Here is a 12,097-nt window from a genome sequence, read left to right as displayed (position 1 = left end):
AAGTTTTAAAGATAACAAAAAGAAAAGAAAAAATTGTGGGCGAAATCTGGGTAAAATAAATCCATTTCGAATCCATTTCGGGCACTTTTCGTCCATTATGTACTATTGTGAAATTGTTCTATTATTTATAATATAATAAGAAAATTGGAATCAAATGGTAGTAATTGTAACTTAAAGAACTCAAAGTGTCTAAAACGTGAACATACTGCTAAGAACACTTTGGACTTTCTTGGATCCAAGAATTAAAACCGAATAGCATTTTTTTTTTGGTAAAATTGTGTTGATTGTGCTTTAAAACAGTTTGATACATTATTTTATGAAACAACCGTATTTTTTTTCGGTAATACGTATTTTGTAAAATAATGTTGTGACATTTTACAATTTTTTTATAAATAACCTTTAAATCATAATGCCTGTGGAGAGCTAGTCTTTTTTACTTTAACTTTGAGCGGAATTATCCTAAGGTCACGATAGATTTGGATATTAGTTATATACCATGGAGCGTTTACCATTTTTCGTAATGTTTTAGACTGAAATCTTTGAAGAATTTTGATGTTGGATGTTCAGGCTGTTTCCCATAGTTGAATACCATAGGTCCATACTGGTTGTAGCACACTTTTGTATAAAATAAGTTTATTTTTTAGGGTTACTGCAGATTTTTTAATCAATAGCCAAAACATTTTTCGGTATTAAAGCCCAAGGAATTTTCTTTTGTTAAAAATAGGTATGTGTTTTCCACGTCAGACGTCTATCCAAATGCAGGCCTAGATTTTTTACGCAATTTGATTGCGGAATTATTATATTATTAAGTTTGATTTCGGGGCAGATGTCTCTTCTCATTGTAAGTGTGATATGAGTAGATTTGGTTTTATTTACTTTCTTACACCAATGCTTCAATGATTTTGATATATTATCAAGATCAGCATGTACTTTAAGAGCTGTAGTTATTTAAGAGAGATCGCTTCCACTCGCCAGGATAGCTCTGTCAACTGCAAATACACTACCTTGTGGTACTACAGCTTTCATATCACATAAAGAAAACATTTCATTCTCGTTGTTGGCATAAATAGATATAGATAAAGTTTTAGATAAAGTCAATAGATAAAGTTTTAGAAACGTATAATAGTTCATTGTAGATTTGAAAATAAGTCCTTGATGTCACACACGATCAAATGCTTGAGATATGTCCAACAACGCTGCTGAGAATTATTGTTGTCGCTCGAAAGTGGTCTGTATTTTTCAACAATTTTTTAAATATGCTCAATTGTTGTATGTTTTCTTCTGAATCCAAACTGATGATACGAAATTATTCGTTTTAAGAATAGTATCTCAAGTACTTTTGAGAGGATGGGATATAATTGAGTTTCGACTCAATTATCGGCATAAGACCTTTTAAGAATAGTATGTCAAACAATTTTTTGAGAATTTTTGAGTGAATTCTTGTAAATGCAACAATCCCTCGCTGCCTAACTGCACCGCTGAGCCTAATCATTGAAGGAAATTAGATGCGATAATTTGCTCCCCATCTTCGAAACCCCTTCTTCATTTTTTCGTGCACTTGTTATTCTCTTAACTTAAAATAGTTTTTTAATATCCTACATATTTTTATAATCCAACTTTATTTTATCTATCTAACGATATCGTCGTATCTTTCCTTCTCTCTCTTTTACTTTGCAATCAACCATTGTGAGCACTGAAATAATTAAAAGTTGAAGAATAGAATATGTTAATGGTGTTGTACATGTACACAATAACTTAAATCAAGACTTAGAAATCTACTTTGACGCAAAAAGTATACGTTCTCACTTAAATAAGATTTCGGGTATAATGTTCCAACCTTTATTCTGAAACGGCTACCAGAATAAAGAGCATTGGAAAAATATATTGTGTTCATTTGCACAAGGGTTACAAAAAACTACCAAACGTTTCGAGATATCCTCAACTACCACGTAACGCTCCAACAACGTTAAACAGAACAACGTTAATCCATGTACATAATGCACTTGCGATTTTAGGTACATCATATCATATTGCATAGTGCATACAACTACCATTGGCGCCGCGTTCAGGCAAATATAAAATATAATTGCAGATTTTAAGAGTCCACCGGCTCTACATCAACAGGAATGTAGAGCAGGAAAATCAACCTTGAACCATTCGACAATTAAGCCATATGCGACAGCCAGCTCGTTGTATACGAATTGTTATATAGCATTCTACACTTTGTTATTGATAGCTGATATATATCTTGAACATATACCCAATTTACATTAATCACATTTCCAAAAAAAACCTCTAGCCTTAAAGGTTGCAAAATATTTTATAAGAGATTTCAAGACCGCAATTATTAGTTCTTAATCTGAAAATCCTTGTATTTTATTAAAGCTAATTAAGGAACTCTGAATTATTACTTGTAATACACAAAGTACTGCCTTTGACTGCAATTTTCTTTGCATATGTGTAGTCATTTTATTAACTTCATTACAAAATAAGTGTTCCTTTATAAATGTTTATATGCGGAAAATGTATAAAAGGACCCCGAATACTGATTATGTGAGTTCCATTACAGGAATGGCCACAAAAATTGTGTAAACTGCCAATTACTAGCCCCTCGTGCAACCGTCATTGGTGTAGTTACCCTGTTATGTGCGGATAATTTAATCAGAAATGCCACATGAAAAAACTCACAATGCATTGAATTCCATACCCTTTTTTGGCCGTAAGGACTAGACGTAAAATAAAACTGCTATATTTAAAGTGGCTTTAATATTTAATTTGTGATTCAAATAGTGCTGCATAAATTTCAATATGTTTGTTTCTTTTCAGCTGATCCAAAATTTAATGGACCTATTAGTAATGTTACTGTTCCAGTCGGTCGCGATGCTACACTCACTTGTGTTGTACATGATTTGGTCACATTCAAGGTAAGAAGAAAATTTTAATAACACATCTATTAATCAGTCAAATCAATGCACAGAGTGAAATTTGACCTGGCTTTCTAGCCAAAATAATAACTTTTGATTAGGTGTAGACATTAAGATAAAATTGGGATTATAGCTTTAATAGTGTTAAAGAAATAGTCCTATCAAAAAGTATATAATCCTATCTCCTATAAAAATATAACTTCTGATACACTCAAAACATTTTTTACTGGCGATAGTAAAAAAAAATTTATTCTATAATCTATTTATATTATATGACACATAATTTATTATATTGTATAATTAACTCGTTTTTGAACTACATTGTGTTAAATAATATTCCGATAGTACTCTGCGTCAGATAACTCACTTTCTGCTACGTTTTCATAAAATGATTTATTATCGGGTATACTTGAAGAAATTTTAAGTTTTACTACTAAGTTTAAATTTCTTTTTCGTTTGAATTAAAAGATCCTATCATTTCCACTGGGATATCGGAACATTTAGGAACATCGAAGGAAATAAAAAAGTAAACGGTTTGGCCTGCCTTGGTGTTTTCCTGGATGTATGCCTCGGTATACCAGCTCATGTTTCTCTGGACATTGTTAAGCGAAATACTTAGCTTAATTTTTTTCAGCCAATAATAATACACTTAGGTTATATGTAATTTTCCGATTACATATTTGAATTTCATTAAAAGACCGAAAAGTTTACTGCAGTTCTCTCTCATCACTAGCGTATAGGACCCCATGCATAGCAACTGTGCATTCCTTTTAATATTCACTGTAAAAGTTGTGGAAAAAGTACAGGAAAAAGAAACAATGAAGCATTTTCTCTATAATTGTTCAGTTATAACTTCCAGATTCTTCTGAGTTTTTAAGAAAGTATTTTTTGACAGTTTATCAGACTGATTATCGGTAAGAACGAAAGATCTGTTAAATTGAGTTGTAAGAGTTTGTAAGAGAATCCGTATACATATTCAATTATAAAATTCATTACAACCGCTTTTCTTTCTTGTTATAACATTTAAGTATTTGCAGAATAAAAAAAGATTTTAGAAATAGAGTATAGACTTACAGAACACGTTTAAGAAACCACTTTTAAGTCCTACTTGGCCAAACGATAGATAATCCAACAGAATTCAGCTTTCTACGCAGAGGCGTAAAGGTCACTCTAGACCTTCAAGACAGTATTCCAAAGACTTGCATAATAAATCCGTTTGAGCTACTAAATTTCCTTTTAATATATTTTTTATTATTTCAGAAATAGCTTATTGTCTTATAGCATCTATAAGAATTTTGATAAATAATTGTAAAGTATTAATGAAGGAATCATTTTATTATTCCAGGTAGCGTGGCTACGTGTCGATACACAAACTATTTTAAGTATTCAAAATCATGTCATCACTAAAAATCATCGAATTGGTATTGCGCATACGGAGCATCGTATTTGGCAACTGAGAATTCGAGATGTCCGTGAATCCGATCGTGGTTGGTATATGTGTCAGATAAATACAGATCCAATGAAAAGTCAGGTCGGTTATTTAGATGTGGTAGTACCACCTGATATAATAGATTATGAAACAAGTCAAGACATGAATGTTAAGGAAGGCCAAAATATAAGCCTTACTTGTAGTGCAACTGGTTTACCATTTCCTGCAATAACTTGGCGACGAGAAAAAGATTTACCAATAACGTCAAATAACGGACGTGAAGTTTATAGTATAGAGGGACCAAATATAACACTTTGGGAAGTGACTCGTAGTAGTATGGGCGCTTACCTTTGCATTGCTTCAAATGGCGTACCACCCACGGTCAGCAAAAGGATTTCAGTTATTGTCAACTGTAAATTATTTATTTATTCTTTAATTTTTTCTTTTTTTTTTATAAATATTTTTGATTGTTTTTAGTTAAACCTAATATTTGGACTCGCTATGATACAATATATGTGAACTATGGACAGAAAATTACTTTGGAGTGCATAACGGAGGGTTATCCGACTACAGTGAATTTTTGGCTAAAAGAAAAAGATTTCATCCAGGGTGGAACTTATGAATCTCTGACACTTGACAACGTCTATAAAATAGTAATGCGTCTAACTATAAAACCTTCGAAGGCGAAAGATTTTGGAGAATATAAATGTGTAGCCAAAAATATGGTAGGAGAAACTGATCAGTCAATCACCATTTTACGTAAGTTTAAAATTAATTTCTTACTATTTACTTAAATACTCATTTATGGATACTTTTTTAGATAAGGCCAAAAAAGATATCCACCAATCAAACCAAATTAGAAATAATGGCAATCAGTTAATAGTTATAGAAGGTAATATTTTTACCATTCACAAATATACAGGACTATCTATGTATGTTGTTGTTCTAAAAGTAAATGTTTATGAAACATGCTTTATGAGTGAGATTATGATCAAATTTTCATTTTAACATGATAGACTTTGTATGAGACATCTTATAATACTGGATCATATTGAGCTACTATTGTCAATGACTTACCGGCACATAGCTACTAACAACTCAATAAGAACTTAATAGATGTTCGTTTTCAAAGCGTTAAAAATTTGGAGGTGTCCACATATATACTATTATTTAAATAGCCACACAATTAACGTCTGTTGGTGATAAATCGCATGATTCTGTTGGTGAATTCACTCTACCAAATTTCACTTCACATTCACTCTACATGTCCGAAAAATTTTACCACGCAACCTAATTAAACCATATTTATTCTATTAGTTATTTATTGATTTACATATAATAAAGAATCTGATCTCAGCAAAGCTAATTCTAAAGAAAAATCAAAAATCTTTATTTTCTTACATTTTCCCTTAAGCACAACACATAATACAAAAGTAACCTCAATCAAAGAAAGCTCGGTTTTTTTATTTAATATTTTCAATTTTTGAACTATCTGTTACAATTTGTGAATTAGAATAAACCACTAAGAGTACTAGTCTCACACTTAAAAGAAAGAACTATTAGCATATCAGTACCTACACTATGTCTAAATCATTTCACTTTTGGATACGCCCATGTCTATACCACTGAAATTAATTATTTGGAATATCACTATTCCAACTATATTTTACTTGGTATCAATATACATTTATATCCACGTTCATACCAAGATCATATCTCCAAAAACAATATTATATCATCTTTTGTAAATTTTTAATGGCAAATCTAAAAGTTAAGTAAATCTTATTTTGGTTTTTTGCTGAACAGACTTTTGTATACTATTATAGGATCTTAAGGATTCATTAAAAGGACAGCATTGATATTGGAAGATTTAGTGCAATTGTTAAATTGCTCAGATATCACAGACTATTGCTGTATAGTTGTCACCCCTAGCTACTGCGCATTCCTTTTAGATCTTTTGTAGAATTTATGAAAACTGAGACATAAAAAATCAAGCCCGCATATTGCATACCTTGACTGCCAGAGTGAATAGGTTTTTAGATAATTACTTCATCAGACTACTCAGCGGTATTTATAAAATGAGTGATATCCAAAGTATCTGCTCTGTTTTGGTACATTTTGAAACATATATTTTCTTTATTGAAAACTAGTTTAAATCAAATATAAAGACTCTTCGGTCGGCCAATACTTCACCACTAAGAGAATTTTGTAAACACCAAAAGAATTGTTAGTTAGACGGTGGAAGGTTCATGCTATATGGTGGATACATCAAAGCTTCCCAACCTAGTTCCATCAGTTTATTCAGAATCATCAAATTGTGTGGCTTAATATTGATAGAACTTAACTCCCTTTCTATCAACTACTGAATATACTGAAATAATCATTGCACTAGGATGGAGTAGCAGATAATAGAATTTGTCATTATTATGCACAGACGAACGCTTGTAATGGTAAAAGTATTTTTTTCACAAGTTGTTATCGCTAAGTAGTACCTCCTCACCTGCACAGATGAATACCTCCGGGACGTAGACACGACTGCTTCTGAAACTCTTTAATGTATATTGGAGAACGGCAGCATATATATTTATACTTGTATATTTTGTATATAATAATTCAACATTGATCAATATTTAATTTTTAATTTATTTAAAAATTATTTAACTTTTCAGAGTACATTTCAAATGAAGTTTCCATAGCAGCTCATATGCACATCGCATTATATATTACAACATTTATATTAAACTTGCAAAACTAGAAAATATAAAACTAAGGCTTTCTACATAAAATATACCATGGACTTCTTTTAATATTTTAAAATATTAATAATTGTTTTAATTTTTTAAAATATTATTGTTTGTTGAATAATTTTATTATTGTTTATTATTGTATAAATATATAGTTTTATTATTTTTAAGTATCTATAAAGTATCTATTATTATTGTTTATTAATATTGTATTAATAATAACAAAATTAAATAAATATATGCATATATATATATACATATATATATATACATATATATATTATTTTATTTTGTGGATTTTAATATTTATTATTATAAATTATAAATATTTAATTAAATAAATATTATTTTACTATTAGCGTGTTTTATTTAAAAACTGATCTAATTAATATACCAGATAATTATTTTATACCAAAAATAGAACTTAAATCATTGTTAATAAATTATTCGAAACTATTTTTTTAGTTCTACATACAAATTTTGAGAGTTCTAACAATTTCAGAATTTTTATTGTAAGAACTGTCGATTTTGTATTATAACGAAGTGGTTCAACAAAATTACTAATCTTGTTTTTAAGTATATGTATATATGGGACATTCTTTTACGTATTTTGGCGAAAAATGACCTGAGCCTGAAATATGGTCGTTTAAAAATATGTCTACAATGCAAATTCTATATCCCAGGAAAAAAATTTCAAAATTTTTTCTCGATATACTCGTCTTTCTCGTCTTCTTATTTTATGCAAGGAACCCGTAAAAAAATTTCAGCCAAATCGGATATGATGAGATCAAAAAGATACTCAATTTGTAAAAGAATGTAAGCATTATATATGTGAGCATTATTGGGTTCGAAAAACATAGTAACTGATATTTTTTATTTATTTATAGATACTTCAGTTATTTGAAGTCATTGGTTAACTCTACCTAAACAAACGATCTTTGAATTATTATAAGTGCTTTAGATTAACATAGGTTAGGTTTAGGATTATGAATTTAAATATGGTAAATATACTTAATGAGAAAGCAATTCATAGTAAAATTTGTTAAATTTCAACTTGACAGTTTTGCACAAAACAGCTGAAAGATGTTATTTGTCAAAAATTATGACATCATACTATACGATTACAAAGTCTTGTTAATTTAGTATATGCTGCTTCTTTTTTTTGCGATCATTATATTCACAGCTTTGGACATCCCGCAAACAGCGATTACTTTTGAAACATTCGATGAAAGCATCTAAAAATTTTTTATCTGCATCCATATTCATATTTGTTTAAGTTTATTGGTTTATAAATAAGTAAGATGTTTTAAATTTTTAAAACACTGTATCTTGAAAATGAATTAGAAAACAATCAAGTTTTTAATGAAAGTGAGAAAAGGCACTCTTATTGAACAAAATGAATGAAACAAAGTGTAGTTCGGAAACCGTCCGCCGAGTGGTCGAGTAGCTTAAAAAAAATCCTTCATAAGCAAAAAAAATTCAGAGCAGTCTGCTTGCTTATGCTAAGGAACATGCCCACAAAAAATTAGACTTCTGAAACAGCGTCATATTCTCAAACGAGTCTAAATTCAATATTTCTAGCTCAGACGACATGACTTATGTGTCGCGAAAACCTAATACTGAGAACATTTAAAAGCTACAGTAAAGCATGACGGCTGAAGTGTTATGGTTTTATGGAAATATTTCGCTTCTACTCAGTCAACGACCCAAAACATACGGCCGGTATCGTACAGTCTTAGTTGATTTGAAACTGTCCACTTGCGCAAAAGCTCTACAAATTTAAGAATTACTTGCAACACTTTATAGCATTTATTATTTTTGCTTAATAGCACCCTAATGTACATATTTAAGAGAACCAAATAAATAAATATACAAATGGAGACAAAGAGAGGAAGACAATGAGAGAAAGAGTAATAGTTTTTTTCTTAACAAAACAAAAAATTGCGACCATTTATAATGATTTGCGAAGTTATAATTCTCAACTGGTATAGATGATGGTATCACTATAACTTCGACTTCATAAAGTCAAACATATGCATTTTAATATAACCTTTTACTAACTTCGAAAATCGATTATGACTTCTTCCACGATTTAGTCCTGCTATTTGATATCAATAATTAATTGTTCAAAAAAATTAGTGTTATTACCACATTTGTTTTTAATTTTAATTCGATTAATAGAAAAAGCTCAATATAGTTGTTTTAATAACTTAATTTAATATTCATAATTAAACACTAATGATGTATTCAATAAATTTCAAAAGTTTATATTTTTAAACATTGCTTTTGGAATTGTTTTATGGGTAATATACTCGTATGTAGTTCACAGATATATTAAGGCAACATGATGCATTAAGTTTGATATACTTTTTAAGCTAGTTTTTAATATACATAGTTTAAATCTTGATGCGCTTGGTATTATTTCCAATGTTTTTAGCATACTTAGCATCATTTCTACTAAAATTAGAATGATAATTATTTTATATTAAAAAATTGAACATTCATATTCACATCTTTAATATATTAAAATTGATTTATTTTGCCGATATTTTGACATTGTCTATAATTAGTTTTTCTTTATTGTTTGTTGAAATAATTTGCCCCAAGGAAGAAGGAAAAAAAAGTTGAAAAGAAAGTTTTTTTTTTTTTTTTTTATTATAAATTGTTTTATTATTATATATGATTTTAAAGAACAATAAATAAAACAAAACAAGACATAAAGCAACTAGTTATTAGATAACTAACAAGCAATTTAAATTTAAATAGATTAGGCGATTCCACGCAATAATAAATTAATTGTACTATATTTCAATGATTTAAGCCCAAAGATCGCACGGCTTTCGGCGCTTTAGACGGCGTATTGGCTCAGTTGTCGCTAGTAAATGCGCCTCAGCATTTATGTGACAACTAAGTCTATCTTGGTGTGATTTGGCTTTGGTATGAATTTCTTCCTGTACTGTTGTCACTCCGAGGTCACGATGTAAGTCAGAATTTCTTACGTACCATGGCGCGTTTGTTACACTCCGTAGCATGAAATTTTGGAATCTTTGGATGATGGAAATTTGTGTTTTGCTTGCGCAACCCCATAGCTGTATTCCATATGTCCAGATTGGCTGGAGCATTTGTTTGTATAATACAAGTTTATTGAAAAGCGATAGTTTTGATTTTTTGCCGATTAACCATTTCAACGATTTGAATTTAAGATCTAATTCACTTCTTTTCTTTTTTATGTGCTCGCTCCATCTTAGTTTAGCGTCCAAAGTCATACCCAAGTATTTCGCAGTATTCGCGTGAGGGATTTGTGCTTCATCGATGTAGACAGGTATATGACTGATGTTTCGATTTGTGAAATTTACATGCACTGATTTTTCTTTATTCAGATTAATTTTCCATTTTTTTGTCCAAGCAATTATACTGTCCAAACTATTTTGCAAATTATTAGCTGCTATTACTGCGCTTTCTCCAACTGCAAGGACTGCAGTATCATCAGCAAAAGTTGCTGTGAACGTTGTTGCACTCGTTGGCAAGTCGTGTGTATAAATCAGATATAAGAGAGGACCCAAGACACTACCTTGCGGAACTCCAGCGTTAATTTTATGCAGTTTACTATAGGTATCACCGTGCTTTACTCGAAAGTAACGATCAGATAAGTAAGAGGAGATTATGTCATAATACTCCGTTGGGAGAATATTTTTTACTTTGGTAAGCAATCCGGAGTGCCAGACTTTATCGAAAGCCTGCGACACATCTAAAAACACAGCTGAGCAGATTTTTTTTCCTCAAGAGCTTTTTCTACTACATTGGTAATCCTATGGACTTGATCTATGGTGGAGTGATTGCACCTAAAACCAAACTGATGTAAAGGTATTATGTTTTGACTTTCAATCAGAGGAAGGATTCTTTTCAGTAAGACTTTTTCAAATATTTTTGAAAGTACAGGCAGAAGTGCTATTGGTCTGTAACCACTTACGTCATTAATATCCTTTCCTGGCTTATGTACCATGATAATTTCAGATACTTTCCACAGGGATGGAAGGGTTCGCATTTGTATTATAGCGTTAAATATATTCGTAATTTTAACTAGGCATTTTGCAGGAATTTCTTTTAAAACTTCAGCACTTATCAATTCATAACCTGGGGTTTTTTTTAGCTTAAGTTCATTTTTAATAATCATCATTACCTCAAGCTCGGTTGTTGGTGGAATACATGATGAATGTGCTGTCCTAGGAGGGCAGATTACTGCATTGTTAACGTTTTCGTCTATGGAAAACACTTTTGACAGGTGTTCGGAAAAGACCTCCACTTTTTCCTCATCGCTTTTAGCCCATTGATTAGCGTGATTTTTAATTGGAGCTTTGTGTACTAAAGGTCGCTTAAGGTTTCGTGTGCATTTCCAGAGAGAATAGTTGGTAGCACGATCATTACTTAAGTTAGATAGGTAGTAGTTAAATTGATTATTTTTAAATTGCTTGATTTTTAGGCTGAGTTCTTTTGCAAGTCTGTTAAGAATGGCTTTGTCTGCTGGAAATCTGGATTGCTGCCACTTTTTCCGCATCTTTCTTTTTTCCCGCATAAGATCCACAATGACTTTTGGGTATTTATGAGGATAGGTTGCATTCCTTAATGTGGGCGTGCTGCACCATGCCGCATGTTGTAGTAAATTTGTAAGGTTCAAAATTTCGCTTTCAAGATCATTTTCTTCACAAATTTCTTTTGAAGCAATGGTGTTTTCATTAAGGATTCTTCTGAAGTAACTCCAATCTGTATATTTATTTTCAAGTTTTAGACATTTTTTATTTATTAAGGCAGATTCGAAGAGGGTTATGTAGAGAGGGGAATGGTCGGAGCTTAGTTCTACTCCATCTGTTATTTTTAAATTGTAGGACGAAATTTGCTTGGTTATAAAGAAATCGAGTAGATCAGGCACCTTTGTTGGGTCAGTTGGCCAATAGGTTGGGTTACCGGATGACAAGCATTCGCAGCCAGTTTGCTGTATAGCT

General features: G+C 30.9%; 1 protein-coding gene across 1 annotated transcript; it reads left to right on the top strand.

Annotated features, from left to right (window-relative positions):
* The first annotated feature begins 2,667 nt into the window (after positions 1-2,667).
* Positions 2,668-5,647, top strand: LOC119688530 (neurotrimin-like). The gene is made up of 6 exons (XM_038103204.1): positions 2,668-2,719; positions 2,827-2,924; positions 4,270-4,765; positions 4,831-5,112; positions 5,174-5,245; positions 5,532-5,647. The coding sequence occupies exons 1-6, from the start codon at positions 2,668-2,670 to the stop codon at positions 5,645-5,647; spliced, it is 1,116 nt and encodes a 371-aa protein (XP_037959132.1).
* The last annotated feature ends 6,450 nt before the right edge of the window (positions 5,648-12,097 follow it).

Source organism: Teleopsis dalmanni, chromosome X, assembly GCF_002237135.1.
Source record: "Teleopsis dalmanni isolate 2A chromosome X, ASM223713v2, whole genome shotgun sequence".
NCBI classification, from domain to species: Eukaryota; Metazoa; Arthropoda; class Insecta; order Diptera; family Diopsidae; genus Teleopsis; species Teleopsis dalmanni.
Note: the sequence above shows the minus strand (reverse complement) of the source record. Positions and strands in the feature narration are given on the sequence as shown.

Bases quoted from the DNA above. Each gene is read 5' to 3' on its own strand.
- LOC119688530 (XM_038103204.1), top strand. From the start codon at position 2,668: ATGCCACATGAAAAAACTCACAATGCATTGAATTCCATACCCTTTTTT. The intron at 2,925-4,269 runs GTAAGAAGAAAA...TTATTATTCCAG, and splicing joins ATGATTTGGTCACATTCAAG to GTAGCGTGGCTACGTGTCGA. The intron at 4,766-4,830 runs GTAAATTATTTA...GATTGTTTTTAG, and splicing joins GATTTCAGTTATTGTCAACT to TTAAACCTAATATTTGGACT.